Consider the following 23,650-nt stretch of genomic DNA (forward strand, 5'->3'; position numbering starts at 1 on the left):
ATGTTTTTTAATATTATGAGCCCTTTGGGGATAGGGAGGCTTTTATTTTATTTTATTTTATTTATTTTATTTCTATGTAGACTGCTTTGGGAACTCTTTGTTGAAAAGCGGTGTATAAATATTTGTCATATTCATATTCATCTTATTTACAACCAATTTTATATGCAGGTGCAAAATGAGTTCATCTTGGCTACAGAGAGAGAGTCATTTGTGGAGCAGGTGCGAGACATAATAGAAAAAGCAGATGAAATGCTCAGCGAGGATGCCAGTGGGGAACCGGAAGGTGATCAAAGCTTGGACAGTATACAGAACCAGGTAGGTATCTTAGTGTCTGCACTCATACATATCAGTCTGTAGCACAAAACTTTCTTTCCTCTGTTTTCATTCACCAGGTTCGTGCTACCTTCTGTTGCTGCTTCTACAAAGCAGTCTCAGCAACTAAGCTGAACTTTGGCAAGACTGAATTTCTGACTTCCTCCTCTTCTCTTTTGAGAACACTGTTTTTCCAGTTCTTCACCTAGGCGCTCTCCTCTCCCTATTGACCTTGTTTCTTCTCTTGCCATTTTTTAAAAAGTCTCCACTCCCATACATATTCCGATTAACATTGCTCTTTGGCTTTTACTTCTGTCAGTTTTACTAGCATTTGCAGTAGTAATGACTTGTAGTAATATCTTGTAGTAATGACTTCTTAAATGTGTGAGCCTATAAGCATAGATTATGTGCATCTCTGTGCGGCATTAACTAAATTGTTGCCTTAAAACATATTAGTATTTATATATCTATGTGGCCTCTGCCAAATAGGCTCAAGGCAGTTATTTAGCAGAACAGCTGCGAAATATGTACAGTACTGTATGTAAAACCATATATTTCCAAAAGGCCTGTATATAACATCACATACACAGTAACTTTACAGCATATCAGAATAGTTCTTCCATCAAAACATAGCAATGTCAAAAACTCAAGCCAACATACACGTCATGTGAATGTCTTTGTAAATAAAACGTTTTGCAGTATTTATGGCAAGACTGGAAACTGTTGATTTGATAATGCTTCAGAGAGTTGGGAGGGACCACTATTGGAGGCCTTGCTAAGTACCTACTGCTCACCTCCTAAATAAGGGCAGCATCTCTCAGTAGATGGGTGGGCTTATATGAGGAAAAGTGCTCCCTTAGACATGGTTGGCTCAAGCCATATAGTGTTTTAAAGGAACTTGAATTGGACCTAAGAGCTCATTGGTAGCTGGTGCAACCTTGGGTTGAAGTGGACAGAAGGATCTGCTTCTGGGCTGTGTTACTTATGATGCTAACTAACCTATTATAGTTGGCCAGCATGTTGTGTGTGTGTGTGTGTGTGTGTGTGCGTGCGTGCGCGTGCACGCAGGGGGAGGGGGGATGGCTTGAACATACAATAGTCCACAGTTTTATAGGACAGTTGGAAAAATATGGCATTTGACATAACTTCTCCTGAATAAGGAAACTTTTTTGGAGTCCATACAGTAGATAATATTTCTATTGTGGGAGATCTTGAATACTCATTGATACCTTAGTGGTGGTGTCCTGCAAAATAATCATACTATTTGTTGCAGAAATTGGATGGAGACTTCAAACAGCCAGATGCTGTGTCTTCCTTGCCACAAAGAATAGGTAAGCCCTAATGAGTTCTCCTACAAATCAGACATTGTTGGCTTTAACCCCAGTAAAAACACCACAGCAGGGTTTCAGTACTGAAGTGCATTATTCTTGTATAAAATTATTATTATTTTATTATTATTATTTTTACATTTCTATCCCGCTCTTCCTCCAAGGAGCCCAGAGCGGTGTACTACATACTTGAGTTTCTCTTTTACAACAACCCTGTGAAGTAGGTTAGGCTGAGAGAGAAGTGACTGGCCCAGAGTCACCCAGCTAGTTTCATGGCTGAGTGGGGATTTGAACTCGGGTCTCCCCGGTCCTATTCCAGCACTCTAACCACTACACCACACTGGCTTGGTTGAACATGAGTCAGTAAGAGATCACACAGCTGCAGTCTAAATCTGTCTCCATTTTGTTTTAGGTGTTCCTCCTAATTCTCTGACTCAAGTTGTTCATTCTGCTGGAAGAAGGTTCATTGTCAGCCCTGTTCCAGAAAGTAGGTTACGGGAACAGAAATTTTTCACTTCAATTCCATCAGAAAATGAACTTCTTGATGTAGGTGAGTTAACCAACACTCATGGAACAGGCCACTATTGTTGCTAACAGAATATGCATATAGTTTCCAGAGAATTAAATTGGGCCTGTTTCTGTAAGGAATTTACTTATAGTAGTAAGAACTACTGTGTGAACCTTTCCTCCTTCTTGGTTACCATACATTTATGCTGTCTTTTTGGGGTGGGGAGTGCAATGCTGTGATTCTATTTTGTTGGCTTAGGTGCCTGTTGTATAGACACTAGCAGTCTGTATACATTATACTGCTGCAGGGAAAGCCAGTTTTCCCAGCCATGAAGGCACACCTAGCTGCATCTTGTAAACAGTGCATACAAGCACTTCTTGCTTCCAGTAGTGCATAATAATGCTCAGTGAGTTTACATGAATGTGTGACAGCTTCACTGAAAACTGTAAGCTACATGAGAGGAGAGCTGGTCTTGTGGTAGCAAGCATAACCTGTCCCCTTAGGTAAACAGGGTCTGCTCTGGTAGCATATGAATGGGAGACTAGAAGTGTGAGCACTGTAAGATATTCCCCTCAGGGGATGGAGCTGCTCTGGGGAGAGCAGAAGGTTCCAAGTTCGTTCCCTGCCTTCTCTAAGATAGGATTGAGAGAGATTCCTGTCTGCAATCTTGGAGAAGCCACTACCAGTCTGTGAAGAGAATACTGATCTAGATAGACCAGTGATCTGACTCAGTATATGGCAGCTGCCTATGTTCCTAAGTGAAGAACAAAGCAGTGGCTTGCCATCTCAGTTCCTCAATCCTAGGTAAGTGGGGAGCTTCCCCTTTGGAAGAAAATGAGGAATGATCTGTGCAAAAATCTGTTTGTTGGTGAATACTCCAGTATGGCATTGGATTTCTTCAGTATGTTTATCCAGAGAAACTGACTGTATTTCTTTTCTTTTCAGTTGCTGTTTCTTCATCTCATGGCCCTGGGATGAATCTCTCTCACTCTGCATCATCACTCAGCCTGCAACAAGCATTCTCAGAGCTTAAGCATGCTCAGATGGCGGAAGGACCTAGTACAGCTCCTCCCATTTTTAACCAGGCTGTGCCACCTTTCCCCCCTGTCACTACTAGTGAGGGGCTGCCATCAACAGCAACTCCTGCTCCTTCAGCGTCATTTCCTTCTACCACTGGTGTTTCTGTACCAGCAACTCAGGCAGTTGGCACTCAGCCAAAAGAAGCTGCGACTGTGGGTCTTCCATCGAGTGAAGACTTGTCAGGCTCCAGCTCTCCATCACCGGTGCAGCAGTCGGGATCACAGTTAGCTAGTGGAGTAGTTTCCAGCATCAGTGCTCCTTCTTTTTCATCAACGGCTGCATCCCAGGCTGCTTCTGTCATTGGAGAAGTTGTTCCTAGTATTAGTACCCCTGCTTCTCTAACATTGCCACAGACTGGAGCAACAGGGTCTGGTGTTACGGTATCAGGAACTGTGGCACCATCTGTACCATCTCAGCAGGTTGGTGGTGGCAGTGCTGTTCCTGTGGTGTCTCAAGCATCTGTTCCTGTCTCCTTGGCACAAAGCATGGTTTCACAGTCTTCTCAGTTGAATACCAGTAGCTCTGTCCCCAGTCTGGCAGAAATGGTAGTTGTAAGTGTGCTACAGCCAAGATCGGAGAGTGATCAGTCAGCAGAAAAGCCACAACTGGGCAGTACAAGCGGCATGCCTTTGCCTGTTTCTGTACCTTTACCCTCTGTGGTAGCATCAAGTATGTCTAGCTCCACCTCTCAGCCATCTGTGGTACAGCCACTGCCTATTCCTCCAGTAGTTACCTCAACTATCCTACCCCCAGCAGCAGGTGCAAATTCTACCCCAGTATTACCCCAGATTCCTTTACCTGGTGTCTTGCCACTGACACAACCAGTAGCTAATGTGCCTGCAGTCCAGCAGACTTTAATACATGGTCAACCTCAGCCCGCTCCACTACCCAATCAACCTCATGCCCACTGTCTGGAAGCAGATGTTGACACTCAGCCAAAAGCACCTGGCATAGATGACATAAAAACCCTGGAAGAAAAACTGCGTTCTCTCTTCAGTGAACATGGTGCCATTGGTGCAGGTCACCCATCTGCATCCCTGGAGACATCCCTCATAGTGGAGACTACAGTAATACCTGGCCTGCCAACTACTGCTGTTGCACCCACAAAACCTGTAGCACCTGTTGCAGGCACCAGCATACCACCAGCCAGCTTGTTGCTTGGCTCAGCAGGCTTACCTGTCATGACACCGATTGTCACACCTGGCCAAGCAGTCACCCCAGTCAGCTGTGTCCCGACAGCAAGCGGCACTACACCAGGAACAGCTAAAGCAGGGACCCCTCCATCAAAGCCGCCTCTTAGTAGAGCACCGGTAAGGAACCAAGTGTTCTTATAAATGTGTGTTAAATTGACATCTTTTTGGAAGGCTACTGCACAGGCATGTAACCCATTAGTGTGAATACACACTGGATCATGACAAGGATCCTATATGATCTCAGTATGTGTGGAATACATAAATAGCTAGTGGCTATAAAAATAGTATATTTAAGTTGTATATATCAAATGGCATATGTTTGCTATTTATAGTTTATACTCTGATCTCTCTCTCTCTCTGAGGAGAATTAATTTTGAAAGTTCTCCTCATTGTTCATATAAATCATGTGACAAGAACGCATAGTAATTTCTTTAAAATGTCAGAATGCATCAGGCAGACTCCAGAAAAAAGATGCAGTTTACTTGTTGCATTTTGTTGGTTTAAAGAACATCAGCTCGATATGTGAGAGATTTAAGATGCAATAGGCAGCTGCATGTGATATGCATACACACATGCTAGTGGGAAGGTTGTTCATGAGTGAAAATGACAAGAGCTTCATTTTTCATATTGGTAAAACACACTGTAGCCCAGTGGCTTTCCTTAGATTAGCTGGTGAATAAGACCAGGCCAAGGCAGCTTCTTGCAGCCTTCAGTTAAACTTTGGACTGAGCAGTGGAAAACATGCGGTGCTAAAAGATACTCATGATATTCTTCATGGAACTGGCCAAGCTCCAACAAAGAGATTGAGCTGAAGGATGGAGTTTGTCACAGTTTTTATATATGGGAGAACATGAAGATGACTCCTTATGGGCTTGAGGGCCAACTTTGTGGCATACAAATTTAGAAACTGGGCAAAGTTGATCAGTGGCTAAATATGGTGATTTCTTTTTAGTGCAAATCCACATTTTTGCCAGGTGTTTTCTGTAATAACATGATAAACAGAGCCAGTAATACAAACTTTAGGAAGATAGCTGTAGTTGGAGAAAAGATGCCCAAAAGAATTTGCAATACATGCATGTAGTACCTGAATCTGTGAAAGATCAGTTCCTTTTTGTTTACTGATCAGTACCATTAAAAAGGCTTATACCTGGGCTAAACTGGACAGCTACATTTTCAGGCTGTGTTCAGAGATTCCTCACTTTATTTTTAGATTCTTTCATTCCTTTTATTCTCATCTTATTAAGATGGAAATAATTAGCTGAGATGTGCTCTCCAACTTTACTGTGAGGCTAATGTGCCTCATTCTGCTGCTTCTGATATCTAACCATTTCTTGGTAACCTGGCTGAGTCCCCCACTCCCTTTGCCTTAGTTGCATGTACCAACACTTTCTACTAGAACAGCCAATGAGCAGCTTTATGAATGCAGTTAAACCCCATATACACACACACACACACACACACACACACACACATACAACACACACGCTAAATGCAGATGTAACAGCAAACCATATTTGGTTGTTACATGTGTGAGCCACAAGTTTGTGCATCCCCCCTTCTTTTCATCTTTTCTTTCTAGAAGAGAAGAAAATTTAAAGCTTCTGTTCAATTTTCATCCAAACACAGGAAACCATGGTTTGATATGCTAGTTCATTCACTATAGTTTATACAGCTCTGCTGCTTCACGTGACACTTCTACACAGATACCACTACTATTTATGTAGAAAAGGGGAATATATTGTATGTAAAAACATGCAAATATCTGAGTTGTCCCTTCTAAGGAAAATGAGTTGGGACATGTGGAGCAGCATGCTTTTTTCATACAGAGATGAGCTGAATAGTTGCCTCTTCACAGTAGTGTGTTACAGCAAGTGTTGCATTCAACTTGAGACCCCAAATTATCCTTAGAAGAGGGGGAAGAGGGGTACATTAGTATTTTTCTCTGTGGAGAAAGATATCCTCAGGGTTATTGTCTTTCCCTCTCACTCTGAGTCAGGGTCATGCAAATAAAGCAATTGGTGATATATTACTCCACCCCTCGTTTTGGACTAAAATGTAGAAGGCTCTCCAATTAAAAAGTATCAAGTCTAAGAGGCTAACTGTCTGTCACCAACTGTAGGGATGAAGTACTAACCCAAACAGAAGGGGAGGAAAACAATATGGTAACAAAGTTGGCTATAAGTTTCCATCTTACCCCCACTAGGCATACTTGAATAAGCAGCCAGGGTAGGCAGGATACTTTTCATCCACCGGAAATGAAGCTTCATAGCAAAACCAATGCTGCTTTCCCTCTTAAATATAGGAAGGTATCCTTGTGATGGGATATACAACAGCAATGCTTCTATCTTGGTAGGATTCTTGCCGAGTATGAATATTTGAGACACTTAATATTTGCCTACCAAAAGAAGCTTTGGCTGTGGCATAAATGATCAATGCATATTGCCTAAAAGTGGAGGGAGAAGCTCAAGTGGCAGTTATACATGTCGCCCAAAGAAAAGCATTAATGTTCTGTGGAGCAGAAGTGAAGTGAATGGGAGGGGCAATAACCTCTGAGGATTCCTTCTATCTGCTGAGAATGAGCCTTTATGGCAAGATCACTGTTTTTCTCCACCAGTAATTATAGGAGCAGTTTGAATATAAAATTATATCAAATACCAAATTCCAGTATCAATAAATTGAGGCAAAAAGGATACAAATTTCCTTAACGGGGGAAAATAGGTGTCAGAAAATGACCATATTAGCACTTATGAAGGGAAATACCCCTTATTCTATATGATGTATGATCTCTCTTTTCTGTGACTGAACTTGAATTTCCATTCTTAGGGGCTACCAGTAGGTTCTGAACTTCCAGCTGGCACTCCATCCAGTGAGCAGCTGCCACCCTTTCCGGGACCTTCACTAACTCAGGTGCTACATGGCTATCTGCTTCCCCTTTTCCCCATTTCAATAAGCATGTTCAAATAAAACTCTATTGCATGATTGCTTTCTACACTGTTTTTATACTGAAGTAACCTCTTCTTGTATAAACCTAGTAACACAGAGAATGGTTTCTAATGTAGACACTACTTTTTTCTGGGATGCTGTGCCCTAATGTACAGATCCCCAAAGAAATAAAAGGTAACTTGTGAACTTTTTTAACATTAGTTTTAAGCTGCCGTGCTTCCTCAGGATCAGTACAATCTTTAAGATCATCCATGGTCGTCCCTCACAATTTGGTTTGTGCACATGTGCAGAAGCTCTTGTGGAAGAATAACAAGCTCCTTGAGGTGCTCTCGGACCCGCCATCTCACGCATGTGGCATCGTTCAATTTGATGGAAGAGCGCCTCTTTCCTCAGTTCCTTCGTGTCTGCTGCACTAGATGCTTCAGGACGGTTCGCTCCATTCGCTCCTCATTCCTGTGGAGGAAACATAGTTTTTGTTACTCCTTTTCTGGCTTTTTGTCCCTATGGACTGTTTTTTTAATTATGCTTTTGGACTTTGTTTTGGTTCCATCTCCCCTCTGTTGTTCCAGCTTCAGCCATGGTCTGTTTACTTCATCTTCTCTTTTGCTCACCATTTCTCGGTACCTCTAATGGACATGGAAAAAATATTTAAGAGGTGTACTTCCTGCAGGGGAACGTTGCCCTCTTCTGACAAGTACAAACAGTGTTTAATTTGCTTAAGGGAAAACCACAATGTTAGCACTTGTAAAATTTGCCTGGCTTTCTCCAAGAAGACAAGAAAAAGCAGGGAAGTTCGTTTGCAGACCGCCCTGTACGAGACAGCACTTTGACCGCTGACTCCAGTGCCTAGTTTGCCAATCCTGTTGATGACGTCATTGTCAACTGACCTCTGCTCCTCAGGCTCGAGAGTGGCTTTGGACTCTACCTCTACTCCCACCTTCCATGCCCCATCTTGGGATGGAAGCCCGGTGACACTAAACTTAAGATTTAAACAGCACTACCAAAAGTTGGTTCCTACTACCAACATAAGAAGCACAAACACCATTATTTGAGTCCCCTGTCTTCATTCTCCAAACACCACTGGATGTCAATATAGGCTGCTTCGACATCGACCTGGATGTTGAAGACTTGTCCCACACAGAGGGATTGCCATAGCCGACAAGTTGCTTCACCGACTCAGACTCCTTCAGCGTCAGCCTCTCTCCAGATACTGACCTCGATACCATTGATGCTTTGTGTGCCCCGATGCTCCCTGATATAAACTGCCATCTTGACACTGACACCAACAGCCACTCTAAAGACACCGCAACCACTACTGATCTCAACAGCAATGGCCTCTCCTATTTGTGTGGACTTCTCTCCTGACTTCTCTCCAGCACTCTTCATACATTCTGGATCCAGCAGGAGCAGGCACTCCTCTACAGCTGCATCTCCAGTTGTACAAGATCATCTTTCCAGGTCTTTGGAATCTCTCATGTGGTCTTCCACCAATACCCCTTTGGGATTGACCTTTAAAAACTTTACTCTTTCAGGCCTGAACATTAATGAGGATGGAAATCTTCCATTGGTTCCCAAAACTACTTCTGGCTCTCCAAAGCAAGCCACTCCTAAGCACTTACCATATCTTCCATGGTGTGAAAGATTCCAACTTTCTTCACATATTAGCTGTTTATTAGACTACTGGAGCTCACCTAGTGCCTTGGACCTGCTGTTTCAGAGACCCCTACTATCCCCTTTCTCCTGCTCTCCCTTATGACTTTGATGATCATCTTTGGAAAGCAAGAAAACTCAAGGGAGACCTAGAGGCTGTCCTCCCCAAGGACTCAGGCCTCTTGCCTGCTGTGCCTACCTCTCTCTGTAACTGACCTGCCCCTCCTGCTGCTACTCAAGTCATTGTGGAACATCACCTCTCCACCTGACCAGGCAGTTACGCATCCTTCTCGATCGACTCCTGCCAAATTGTCTGATGTGCATGATCTGAGTTCTGTTGGGGAATACAAAACCTCCCCTCCCTATCCCAAGGGGAATTGGTTGCAACAGAACAACTATCTGACCCCTCCCCAGATAAAAATGTTGCTGCCTCTCCCTCTAGCTCCCCAACTTAGGAGACCAAATTCTACAGAATAAAAGTCCTCAACATGGCCAGAGTCCTGGGACTGAAACTAAAGGCACCTGTACAAGAAGTCACTGATCCAGTGTATGACTTTGTCTAGCTCTTTCTCTTCGCATCCAACATCGCTCCCAATGTTACCAGTTCTAGCCAACTCAGCCAAAGTTGCCTGGGGTGCCCCATCAACTTCTGCCACCACTTGTAGATGCTTTGATAGCCTCTGTAGGATTCAGGAGGATTCCTACCCATCCCCCACCCGAATTCTCTGGTTGTTGACTGTGAATTGGGCAAGCCACACTCTGCCCCGACAGATAAGGAGGGAAGGAAGCTCGATGCCATGGGCACGAAATTCTACCCTTCTTCCTTTCTAGCCATCAAAATAGCCAACTACATGGCTTATATGGCTAAGTATAACTTCTCCATTTGTGATGATCTGAAACAAGACCTGGCTGGCATTCCTGATAACTTCAAGGATAAATTTAAAGCTGCCCTTGTTATCAATCTTCTGAAATCACCAAACATCATCTTAGCACGGCCAAGCACCTCACTGTTTGAAAGAAAAAACTGAAAGCCTACCTTTTGAAGGCTAAGGCCTTTTCAGTCATTTGACCGAAACTATGGCGAAAACGAAAAACTCTTGTTACATGGCTAAAAGATTTGCATCCTCATCTCAACAGTCTTACTCCCAGCTCTGCAGGCCTTACAACAAACAGAAATTTCAGTTCAGGTCTTTAGATAGGAAGGAATACAAAAAGCCATTTAAATACAACCCTAAACATTCCTACCAGCCTAGACAAAAGAAACATCAGAGAGCTAAGAATCAAGATCTGACCAAGCAGTTGGTTTGATGGTTGTCACCTGGAAGTACCTTGACTATCAACCCTTCCCACCCATCTGGCCTTTTCGGAAACTTGGTGTCTTATTACATTGGACACATGGGTGTTGAGCATAATTACCATTGCTTATGCCATAGAATTTTTCCACCCTCCACAGGGATCAAATGCACCCACTCAACTCCTATTCTCCGAGAGGAGGTTCTCTCACTTTTTCACAAATGAGCCATAGAATCTGTCACACTGGAGGACATGAGAAAAGGTTTTACTCAAGGTATTTCAAGGTCCGGGGGGCTCCATCCTGTCCTGGACTTGAGGTTTTATACAGATTTGCGAAGACAAAGCAATTCAGAATGCTCTCTCTAAAAAAAAATTCCTCCTTCCTCTCTCAATGCAAGACAAATGGTTCATAACCCTGGACCTGAAGGATGGTTATTTGCACATCAGACTACGGGCACCACACAGAAAGTACCTTCGTTTTACTCTGGGCACCCAAGCCTTTCAATTCAGAGTACTCCCTTTTGGTTTTTCCACAGCCCCCCGGATCTACCCTTAACTAGACGATTGGCTTCTCACATCAGAGAACAAGGACTCCTTTCTCTCACAACTTGATTACTCTCTGGATCTTCTAGCTTGTTTGGAGATCCAAGTAAACTGGTCGAAATCCCAGCACCAAATACTCTTCATTGGTGCCCTTCTACATTTGGAGACAGAGCATACCTTCCAGAGGACAGGAAGCTCTCTATCACAAATCTGATCTCCTCCAGCCTTGTCAACCCTCACCAGAGAGCTCATACAATACAGAGATTCCTGGGCCATATGGCCTCTTGCACCACCACTGTCACGTATGCTTGCCTTCACATGAGAACACTCCAACTCTGCTTTCTGTAAGTGTTCAAACTGTACAGTTCTAAAATATCTCAGCTGGTGTACAAAACCGGCCTCCCTTTTCTCCAGCATGCCTTTCAGACTCCCGATGCTGTCTCACAACTACCTCGGATGCCTCTCTGAAGGGCTGGGGGGGCACAGTTGGGGGTTCTGCACCCAAGGTCTATGAACCCCTTCAACAACACCCTCTCCACATAAACATCCTGGAACTCCTGGCAGCCTTCCATGCCCTAAAGTAGTTTGCTGAAAAACAAAGTAGTTTGACTACTCTTGGGCAATACAACAGCAATAGCCTACATAAATCATCAGGGTGGGACTGCCTCCTGCTCCCTTTGTCACCTGGCCTCTCGTCTATGGGACTGGTGTATAAGCCACCATATCCACCCAGTGGCCTTACATATTAAGGGCACCGTCAGTGCTCTAGCAGACACCCTCAGCAAGGACATCAATCGATCCCTGCCACACAAGTGGGAATTGAATACTTCTGCCTCCTTCAAATATTCCAGCTTTGGAAGACTCCTACAATAGACCTTTTTGCTACCAAACACAACAAAAAAGTGCAACCTGTATTGCTCCAGGGCTGCTGTGGGAAGAAACCCCAAGGGAGACACATTTCAACTACCTTGGATGGGATGCCTTTTTTAACCTCTTCCCTCCTTTCTCCCTTCTTCCCAGGATCCTCGTCAAAATCTTACAAGAGGGGACTCAATGCATCCTTGTAACCCCATGGTGGCCCAATCAAGCCTAGTTCCCCAGGATCTGCTCTCTTAGAACTCAGGCCAAAAACTCCACCCTGACGCACAGATTCTGTCTGACAGCTTGGAGGCCCAGCTTCTTGATTCAGCCCTCTTAAATGAAAGGAAAGAATCTACTTGTCAAATTATTTTTGCAAGTGGAAACGTTTTTCTCTCTGCTGCATCTAAAGGATTTGGCCTCTTAGATGCCTCTGTCAGATCCTCCTTTACTTCACCTCACTAAAGTGTTTTGGCCTCTCCAACACTTCCTTTAAGGTGCATCTGGTGGCCCTCTCTGTTAAGACACCCAGGATGGGATGGTAGAACAGTATTCTCTCACCTAGAATCTAAACATTTTCTAAAGCGAATCAATAACCTTTTTCGTCCAGTCTGAGCCCACATTGAACCCTGGAACATATCTCTAGTCCTTCCCTCACTCACCGAAGTTCCCTTTGAACCTCTTTTTCTGCTTCTCTCAAGTCCCTGTCTCCTAAAGTTGCCTTTCTTATTGCTATCACAATGGCCAGGAGAATCCGCGATCTCACTGCCTTATGTACTGATTCTCCTTATACAATTTTTTCCCCTGATAAAGTTGTTCTTAAACTGGATCCTTCTTTAAAGCCCCAAATAATCTCTGATTTTCATCTAAAGCAAGATATCACTCTACCTACCTTCTCGAGTCCTTCGACCATCATTGAGAAATCCATGTACTCCCTTGATGTCAGTAGAGCTCTGCTCTACTACTTGGACAGGACAAATCCATTCCGTCGCCTACAAAGTCAAACATAAAGGTCTACTGATCTCTAGACAACGTTTGTCACATGGATTTGTTGAACTCATTTTCATTTGTTGTAACCAACAAGGGGTTAAAAATCCCTCTTAGAACAGAGTGCACTCTACAAGAGTCATAGCCACTTCAGTGGCACACATGTCGCGGGACCTCTGCAAAGCCGCCACCTGGTCCTCTGATCAACACTTTGTCAAGCCCTGTGCATTAGACATTTGGCAGCTGAGGCCAGCTTTGGTCAGGTGGTACTTTAAAAGGGTCTGTAACTGCATCCTAGCTCCTGCCTCCACCTTGCTGAGTTTGCTAACCACCCACGTTGTGAGGGACCACGAAATATCATTTGTCATTTCCCCCCCTCCCTGCTACTCACCACTTTTTATCCACATGGCAAAGGCAGAAGTTAGGAAAAATCCATACATTAAAATCCCCTTAAAGATAAATAGGTCACTCACAACATTCACCCAACCTACCCCACTTCTAGGATGCTTATTTTTAAAGAGAGAGATGAACAAAGATGAACAGCCAAAGTACTTACCTGACTCATCTTCACCTCTCCATCTTCGCTCCACGCAAGAGCCACTCAGGAACTGAAGGGGGTGGTGCTCTCCTGCCGAATTTGACAATGCCACATTCATGTAATGGCAGGCCTGAGAGCACCATGAAGAGCTTGTTTTTCCCGCAAGAGCTTCTGCGCATGCACACAACCCAAGTTGCGTGTGACCATGGATTCCCCTAAAGATCACCTGTTACAGGTAAGCAAACTGTGTTTTTCCTCTAATTCAGATGTTTGACTGGCGCATAATTAACTTAAGTCATGTCTCTTTGTAGAACAGATTCTGTTCAGTGCATGAGGTCTTTATACTAATTGTATTGCCCACTGGGTAACTATTGAATTTTGAGAGAGAAACTGGTATAATCCATGGGTCAAAATGCAAGACTTGTCTTTTAACACTTTTGGGGGGAATAGTCAGATGTAAGGACCAGTACAAGGATTGTAACTGAACCTGCAAGTCTAATTTGAGGGGACAGGTGGAAGTTGCAGCAATATGAAGCCGAAGAAACCAAATCCAGCAGTTATGTGGCTCTGATGTGTGAAATATGGCTATTGGTTTATTTACTTATCTATCTATCTATCTATCATTTGTATACCACCCCAAAACTCAAGTCTCTGGGCGGTTAGAGAGCACAAGGAAGGGAAAATACAGAATGAATTAGAACATGCATGTTATGAGGGCAAATTTAGAATGTGTCAAATGTATGGAGAGCTGCTTTTCATTCAGAAAGTTCCTGGTTCAATCCATGGTATCTCTAGATAGGGCTGGGAAAGATTCCTGGCTGAAACTCTGAAGAGCCACTGCCAGTTAAGTACTGAGTTAGATGGTCCAATGGTCTGAATTGGTATAAGGCAGCTTCCTGTGTATGAAAGTAAAATTAAAGTCATAATGGAAACAAAAATAAAAACACAATGCAAGGATTGTCCTGCTGGAGTATACAAAGTCCAGCTAGTCCACGGTTCTGTTTCCAACAGCAGTTTGCCAGATGCCTCTAGAAAACTTTTAACAGCATCTTCAGAAGCTTCCGATCAGTTCAGGCAGACCTCGATATCCACAGATTCACGTACCTGTGGTTGGGTAAAAGACACCTGACCTTGGCATATCTGGAGGGAACATGTCTACCTCCATGTTTCTGCAGGTTGGGGGAGGCTGGAAATTACCTCAACCATTTTGTGTTTTGAAGCCTCAAAATGGCTCCATTAAAAACAATGGGGATCTTGTAGAGAAAGGCCTTCTCAGGAGTAACCCAGTGTGAAGCCATTTGGGGCTTTAAAGTTGATAACCAGAACTTTGTACTTTGCCTGGAAACATATCGGCAGCCAGTGCAACTATTTAAGAACAGGCCTAATGTGGTCTCTCCAGAATACCCCAGAGACAAATCTGGCTGCCACATTTTAGACTAACTGAAGTTTCCAAACTACACAGAAACAGCCCTACACAGAGCGCATTGCAGTAGTGCAACCTGGAGGTTACCAGCGGATGTACCACTGTTTTAAGGCCATTCTCCTCAAGGAATGGGTGGAGTTGTTGACTCAGTCGCAGCTGGCAAAAAGCACTCCTGGCCACAGCCTCAACCTGAGACACCAGTGTGAGTTACGGGTCCAAGAGCACTTCCAAGCTACGGACCTGTTCTTTCTGGGGGAGTGTAACCTTGTCCAGAACAGGAAGTTCTATGCCGTCTTGCAGATTACGACTCTCCTCAACAATGAGCACCTTCGTCTTGCTTGGATTCACTTTCAGTTTATTATCCCTCATCCAGCCCATTACAGCTCGTAGGCAGGCATTTAAGAGACTAATGCCATTTCCTGATATTGATGACAAGGAGAAATAGATTTGGGTGTCATCAGCATATTGATAATATCCAGCACCAAATCCCCTGATGTCCTCACCCAGCGGCTTCATGTAGATGTTAAAAAGCATTGGTGACAGAATGGATTCCTGAGGGACTCCATATAGTAGCTCCTGTTTTAGAAAAGCAACTGTCACCATATATCTACCCAAGACATAAGAGTGGAACCATTGTAAAACAGGGCCTCCTATTCCCAAATCCCTCACGCAATCCAGGAGGAGATATCATGGGTGTTGACTCTGGGCGACACCAACTCGATGGCACACTTTACCTTTATACCAACCAAACAGCTATGACCATTTCTAATTCAAAACAAACAGTAACATCTTGATCAAGTGTATGTGGGCCAGCCTGTCTATTACATCAGTTAAGAGTTGTGGCACTGATCTGGAATATTGGTTAGCACACTTGATGATAAACTAGTCTCCTGGCGACCACAGCGCTCTGTGTTTGTTTTTGGTATAAGCCCCTGGCAAATCCTGAAAACAGAGATGTGGGTTTTATGGGGGGAGGGGAGGATGAATTGAACAAAAATCTAGAAAAATATCCCATACAAATTTACTCATTGCATAACATTTGCATTCTAAAAAAAAATACTATAGAAATTTTTCTGATGCCCTAGATTATGATCTTATTTGGCATGTCTGACCTATTTATACAGGTTAAAAAAACCCCACCTCCACCATACTAATTTCCCCTCACTTTATCTCTAATATTCTTCAAGTAGTTAAACTGAAATATTTGATTGGGGAGGTCAATCAATTCCTTTATAATGATCACAGACCAGCACAATTTACAAACAGAAGCCCAACAACAATAACACAACACCTACATATAATCTACAGTTTGTGATACAGTAGTTAATCACATAGTTAAATATCATTTAACCATGTTTCTTAATGAACTCCTGGCAGATTTTATTGGCTATTAAAAAGAACTTAACCACATTATAAAGATCTCAGGTCATTCTGGTCAGTTAAAATATAATCAAGATAAAAAGAATCTATACAACCTGGAGGGCAGTGAATAAAAGGGGGTTTTATGTTTACGCTATATATCTTGGTAAAATTGACAGTAAAGGAGCACATGAGCCATTGTTTCAATATCTCCTGATTTGCAGAGACAAGTGCTTTCATTGTAGGGGATTTTTTGATATCTCCCTTCTTGGACTGCTGATTGTAAGGCATCATGCCTGTGATTAGGGGGCGGGGTCAATAAAGACACTTCACATGCTTTAACTCAGGGATTCTCAAACTTGGGTCCTCAGGTGTTATTGGACTTCAACTCCCATAATCCCCAGCCTCAGTGGCCTTTGGTTGGGGATTATGGGAGTTGAAGTCCAATAACACCTGAGGACCCAAGTTTGAGAATCACTGCTTTAACTGTTATACTGAAACAAATTCAAAGCTTTATGTGGAAATAAATTTTTTAATTGAAATCAATAAAATACATATCCCTCCTTGCACACTTTTAGGGATAATAACCTGAAAAACATTAATTACAAATTTGAAATTGCTGAACTTGACTAATATTACATTGGTATCCATTCATTCTTACTAATGAATTTTATGAAACAATGTTGGACATCTGGACTAGCATTGTGAGTCCCAGATTACTACTGCACTGTCACTTGTGCAGGGAAGTCTTTCCTTCCCTCTTGAGCCTACTGAGTTTCACAAAAGTATGTCCCTCGGGGTCATGTGGGCTTGAGAGGGAAGGGATTGATGGAAGTCTCCCCTTCCCCCACTCAAGTGACAGTGCCGTGGTAGTCTGGAACTCACATTGCTGCATGTGCGCAATGTTAATCTGGATGTCAGCCAACGAAATTTTAAGTGGAAACTTTTCTGCTAAATTTTAGAAGTGGAAAAATAAAGTATGGGGAAACTTTCCAGAAAACATTTCACCCCACATCTGACTAAAAATGAGCACTAAACATCCAGTTCAATGTAAAATAAAATGTGTTTATCAGAACATAAATTACCGTTGCCTCTTGGTTTGCTGCATCAGTTGCTTCATCTTGTTTATCTAAGATCAGGGTGATCTTAAGGAAATAAGCCAGGAGTATTGTCCGTGTTTACTCACTGAGAATGAACACAAATCTGCACATCAGATTTGCCATGGATTGTGTCCAAAAAACTAAAAACATCTAACACCGAATAAGTGATAAAGATTAGAAATATGACTATATATCTTTTCTTCTGCATAATATTGGTTATATTTCTATTACTACTGCTACTCCTTTATAGGAAGATAGGAAGCTGCCATATACTGAGTCAGACCTTTAGTCCATCTCGCTCAGTATTGTCTTTGCGCAGACTGGCAGTGGTTTCTCCAAGGTTGCAAGCAGGAATCTCTCTCAGTCCTATCTTGGAGATGCCAGGGAGGGAACTTGGAACCTTCTGCATGCATGCAAGCAAGCAAGCAGATGTTCTTTCCAGAGTGGTTCCATTCCCTAAGGGGAGTATCTTACAGTGCTCACACATGTAGTCTCCCATTCATATGCAACCAGAGTGGATCCTGTTTAGCAAAGGGGACAAGTCATGCTTGCTACCACAAAACCAGCTCTCCTCCCACAATTATGAGGAGCAAACTGATGTGCCAAAATATGGCTTGGGTGATTTGTTTGATCTTTTGAGGTTAATCCGTGTTCCCTTGCAAAATGGGTTCTGCACCTGTGCAGTAACCCCAGCGGGAGAATTTCATAGCTCCATAAAGCACTCTTCAGCTCTGCCGAATCATATGTGCGGCATGGCTTATTTTTGATGGGAGAGCGCCTTCTCCTCAGTTCTTTCTCAACCGCAGCGCCATTTGCCTCACGAATGTTTCATTCCGTTAATTACTCTGTTCCTGTGACGGGGAAGGCATCTCTCTCCTAGGGAGATGTTCCCAATTGTAAATGAAAAACCTACTTTATTTAGGATCTCTGGTGGGATCCACAGCTACCACTCCATCAGGCTCTACTTTTAAAAGATTTTCTATGCATGGACTGGATGGGGATGAAGAATAAGAAACTGTTCCAGTCCCGAAGACTGGATGAAGAATAAGAAATTGTTCCAGTCCCTAAGACTCCTTCAGCTTCTTCTGTGAGAATAACACCCTGATGTTCTATTCCTGGAGAGAAAGGTATCACCATTCTGTTCCACATTACTAATCCATGACAAGACCTATGGACTATTGGAGCTCTTCAGGAACTTTAGACTCGGGCTACATAAGGATCTCTGTATTGTCTGAGACCTCTTATTATCTACCCTTTCCTGGACTTCCATATGATTTTGATGATTACAGGATGTGGAAGTCCATGCAACTGAGAGGTGATCTTGAGAAAAGTTCTTCCAGTAAAGATCTTGGACACTCAACAGAATCTACTACTCTTTCAAAAGACCAAGGGTTCCTAATGTACATCCTGAAAAGGACAAGCAGTAGGCTACTGGTCATACTCGCCAACCTGAGCCTGATCTGGATATTGTTCTTCATTCTCCACTAGTGGAGAAATCACATGAGAAAAAGAAAGAACATTCAGAGGGTGAATATTATTCTACCTCTTCATCAGAGGGGGAATCGGTCAAAATGGGAAAACCCCTAAGATCTCTCTCCTGATAAGAATGTTGCTAATCCTCTTTTGTCATAATCCCTGCCGCCTGTTATGATCTGGAGAGGTCCAGTTATGGTTGCCACCAGCTCGTTTGGTGGTGATCCAAGACTGGGCTTTTTCTGTGGCTGCCCCAGGGCTTTGGAATAAGCTTCCTGCTGAAATAAAAGCATCGCCTTTTCTGTTTGTTTTCAGGAAGAACCTCAAGATCCTCATGTTCTCTCAGGCTTTTAATTAGAATTAATTTTAATAATTTTTAAAACTAGTTTTAATAATTTTATTCTATTGTTTTTATTGTCATGTATTTTAATTTGTGATTTTTAAATATTTTAAATTTTGTACACCGCCTAGAGATATACATATCAGGCGGTATAAAAATGATTGATAGATAAATGCATGCATGCATGCATGCATACATAATTCACCTTTGGATTTGCCTACCTAGGAAACAAAGTCCTACAGGATACAGGTAGCTGAAATGGCAAAACTGTTGGGTTCAGGTTTGAAGGTAGCAACACAGGAAGTCAAAGACCCTGTGTATGATTTTTTAGCGAGTTCCTAATTGCAACCAGCATCTTTACCCATACAGTCTTAGCAAATTCAGCAAGACCATACTGGGATGCACCATCGACATTAACATCTACATCAGCAAGGACTTGCACTTCCAACCCATCCAACAAAAGTTCAGAATTTATGGCACACAAAGGTTCCAATACAAGCAATCAGACAGGAGGGATTATAAAATGTCACTCAAGTACAACTTGAAAAAGCCATATAACCAAAGACACAGATAGCTATAAAGGTCAAAGATACAAGATCGATCAAAGCAGATACTTGGACACCATAGTCCACAAAGTATCTCAGGTATTCTCCCCTTCTCCTATACAGCTTGCTCCCTTTACCCATGCTTGGCATCTCATTACATCGGATGCATGGGTGTTGAGCATTGTAACAAGTTATGCCATCGAATTTACCAATCTCCTTGTTTTTTCAGGGATAAAATATACCCACTCAACTCTTACCTTAGAAGAAGTCCACTCTTTACTACAAAAAGGGGCAATAGAACCAGTTCCTCTGAAGAACCAGGAGAGAGGTTTCTACTCAAGATATTTCCAAATTCCCAAATGGGATGGAGGACTCTGTCCTATTATGGATTTACTCTAATTGAACAAATATGTGAAAGTGAGGAAATTCCATATGACATCCTTACAAGGCATCCTTCCCCTACTAGCAAGGGAAGAATGGTTTGTGGCACAACTTGGCAGCCTACTTCCATGTAGGAGTAAGGCCCACACACAGGAAATTCTTGAGGTTCACTCTGGTTCAAGAACCTTCCAATACGCAGTTCTACCCTTTGGACTTTCAACATCACCCTGTATCTTTACAAAGTGCGTAGGTGCAATCATAGGCACACCTGAAGACCCAGGGCATATCCATATTTCTTTACCTAGATGACTGGCTGGTGACCTCCAAAGCTACCCTGATTTCTCATGTACAATACACCCTGGACCTCTTAGGCTGGGAATAAAAATGAACTGGGGGGAAATTGATCAAAAGCAAATACAGTTCATTTGGAGCCATCAGTTACCTGCTGTGATGTTTTTAATGAGTTCTTTGCAGACAAAATACCTTGTATAGAGGCCGACTTAGATGGAGACTCCACAATTATTGCGGTGTCTGAATTGCAAGTATCCAGCAATTTCTCTTATATGGTTCTGCTGGATCGGTTTCAGTTTGTGACTCTTGAGGATGTGGACAAGCTGCTTGGAGCGATGAGCCTACCCCTTTTACTCTTGACCCTTGTCCGACATGGCTTGTTCTGTCTAGCAAGGAGGCTGTTGTTGGAGGTCTGGTAGAAATCATAAATGCTTCTCTGAGGGAGGGCAAAATGCCCCCTTGTCTTAAGGAGACAATTATTAGACCTATTCTAAAGAAGCCTGCATTAGATCCCTCAGGCCTGTCTCCAACCTCCCATGGCTGAGCAAGGTAATTGAGATGGTGGTGGCCTCTCAGCTCCAGACAGTCTTGGAGGAAAGTTAGTAGCTAGACCCATTTCAAACTGGCTTTCGGGTGGGCTATGAGGTAGAGACTGCCTTGGTCGTCCTGGTGGATGATCTCCAATTGGGAATTGACAGAGGAAATGTAACTCTGTTGGTCCTTTTGGATCTCTCGGTGGCTTTCAATACTATCGACCATAGTATCCTTCTGGAACGTCTGAGAGTGTTAGAGGAGGGAGGCACTGTCTTACAGTGGTTCTGCTCCTACCTCTCAGATTCCAGATGGTGTCGATTGGAGACTGTTGCTCTTCGAAATCTGAGCTTATGTATGGCGTCCCTCAGGGCTCCATACTGTCTCCAATTCTCTTTAACATCTACATGCTAACTGGGCAAAGAGGCACCTTTTACCGTGGTGATTCTCTTCATTTAGCAGGGTGAGAGTAACTGGCCCTATCCACCCCCAGCACAGTACTTCCAGTGACTGTTGCTGGTGTCTATCTTATGTTTTGTTTTAGAATGTGAGCCCTTTGGGGACAAGGAGCCATCTTATTTATTTGTTGTTTCTCTTTGTAAACCACCCTGAGCTATTTTTGGAAGGGCGGTATAGAAATCGAAATAATAATAATAATAATACATGAAACCACTGGGAGAGATCATCAGGGGATTTGGTGTGGGGTGTTCCCAGATCGACTTGTCCATGTCAGCATCATCAGGCAATGATATAACCTCCCTAAATGCCTGACTGGAGGCAGTAATGGGCTGGATGAGGGAGAATAAACACAGACGGAATCCAGATAAGATGGAGGTACTTATTGTACAGGGTCAGATCTCCAGAGATGATTTTGATCTGCCTGTTCTAGATGGGGTCACACTTCCCCAAAAGGAACAAGTAAGTATTCTAGGAGTGCTTCTGAATCCACACTTCTCCCTGGTATCTCAGGTTGAGGCGGTAGCCAGAGGTGCTTTCCATCAGCTTTGGCTGATACGCCAACTGTGCCCATTTCTTGAGATGAACGACCTCAAAACAGTGGTATATATGTTGGCAACCTTCAGACTTGACTTCTGCAATGCGCTCTATTGCGGGGGGCAGGGGTGCCTTTGTCTGTAGTCTGGAAACACTAGTTGGTACAGAATGCAGCAGCCAGGTTGGTCTCTGGGTCATCTTGGAGAGACTACATCACCCCTTCATTGATAGAACTGACTACACTGGCTGCCAATAGGTTTCTGGACAAAATACAAAGTGCTGGTTGTAATCTATAAAGCTCTAACAGGCTTAGGCCCTGGATATTTAAGAGAACGTCTTCATTATGAGCCCCACCGCCCATTAAGGTCATCTGGAGAGGTCCATCTCCAGTTGCCGCCAGCTCGGCTGGTGGCCACACAGGGACGGGCCTTCTCGGTTGAGGCTGTGGAATGCGCTCCCTGCTGAAATACAATCCTCCCCATCTCTGCCAGTTTTAAAAAAGCACTTGAAAACCCACCTATTCACCCAAGCTTTTTCAGCTTTTAAAGTTTTTAAGTTTTAATCTGTTTTTGATTTTTAGATTGCCTAAATTGTGTTAAGATTTTTGTGTATATTTCAACTTGTTTTACGTTATTGTTAACCGCCCAGAGATGAAAGTTTGGGACGGTGTACAAATTTGACAAATAATGATGCAATAAAAAAGTCTTTTAAAATGATGCATATGAAACTATTTTGAGAGCTCTCTGTGTATCTTAAATTATTGTTGACCGCTATGGCTTAAGAACACAACTGCAGAGCTCTGGTACTGTGTTACATTAAATTTGTTAGCAGAATTATCAGAGAAAGTTTAACAGGTGCATAAGATGCTGTAAACTAGATTTATGTGTGAAAGTAATCTCCTGAACATTCTGAAGGATTAAAAGGTATAGGTACCATGGTCTTATGCTTTGCCATTGAATTTCTGAGACCTGCATATTTTAAATGTCAACTGTATGAGAAAGTCTAACTGTTTCTCCTTGCAGTCCCAACAACCTCTAGAAGACCTGGATGCTCAGCTGAGAAGAGCTCTTAGTCCAGAAACTGTTCCAACATCATCCGCTCCTACCTGTGTAAGTTTTTGCTGGGCTGGTGACTGAAAAGTTTCAAGCTATTTCTTAAGTGATACTTGCAGTTGGTTCTCTTCAACTCACGGGATATGATCTAACCCAACTGCATGTGACAGCTGCCTATGGTAGAAGGAGCATCTTTGCTGAGAGTTTACAACTTGCCAGGGATTCTTTACCAGGGGCTGGAAGCAGCGAGACAGCAGCTTGACTTGTCACACTACATATTCTGGGCAGGGTTTTAAAAAAAATATTATTTCTATCCCGCTCTTCCTCCGAGGAGCTCAGAGTGGTGTACATGGTTATTTTTATCCTCACAACAACCCTGTGAGGTAGGTTAGGCTGAGAGAGACATGACTGGCCCAGAGTCACCCAGTGTGTTTCATGGTTGAATGGGGATTTGAACTCAGGTCTTCCCAGTCCTAGTCCAACATTCTAACCGCTGTGCTGGCTCTAACCACTATGCTATGCTGGTGTAACATGGGCTTGAGGGTAGATTACGAGGGTAGACTTCTATCCCGCTCTTCCTCCGAGGAGCTCAGAGTGGTGTACATGGTTATTTTTATCTTCACAACAACCCTGTGAGGTAGGTTAGGCTGAGAGATACATGACTGGCCCAGAGTCACCCAGTGAGTTTCATGGTTGAATGGGGATTTGAACTCGGGTCTTCCCAGTCCTAATCCAACATTCTAACCGCTATGCTGGCTCTAACCACTATGCTATGCTGGTGTAACATGGGCTTGAGGGTAGATTCCGTACTTAGACAGGGAGGATTTCATTTGTCATAGCTGTGGTGACTGCTGGTTCCTGGGTTGTAGGACCCATTGGTAACACATACCTGGTCTTCAGGGTCTGTTTGCGTATACTGGGGCCTCAGT

At 43.2% G+C, this 23,650-nt stretch overlaps 1 protein-coding gene across 11 annotated transcripts in view; it reads left to right on the top strand.

The window, feature by feature from the left end:
• WNK1 (WNK lysine deficient protein kinase 1) overlaps positions 1-23,650 on the top strand; it is a 195,346-nt gene that overhangs the window by 139,462 nt on the left and 32,234 nt on the right. For 10 of the 11 annotated variants that reach the window (XM_053251646.1, XM_053251639.1, XM_053251637.1 and 7 more), the window contains 6 exons: positions 169-315; positions 1,586-1,643; positions 2,053-2,190; positions 3,094-4,538; positions 7,245-7,328; positions 22,692-22,778. In XM_053251646.1, the coding sequence (XP_053107621.1) occupies positions 169-315; positions 1,586-1,643; positions 2,053-2,190; positions 3,094-4,538; positions 7,245-7,328; positions 22,692-22,778 (1,959 nt within the window). The remainder of the gene's footprint in view (positions 1-168; positions 316-1,585; positions 1,644-2,052; positions 2,191-3,093; positions 4,539-7,244; positions 7,329-22,691; positions 22,779-23,650) is intronic. The other variant, XM_053251641.1, reaches the window with a different exon arrangement.

This window comes from Hemicordylus capensis, chromosome 5 (assembly GCF_027244095.1).
Source record: "Hemicordylus capensis ecotype Gifberg chromosome 5, rHemCap1.1.pri, whole genome shotgun sequence".
Classification (NCBI taxonomy): Eukaryota; Metazoa; Chordata; class Lepidosauria; order Squamata; family Cordylidae; genus Hemicordylus; species Hemicordylus capensis.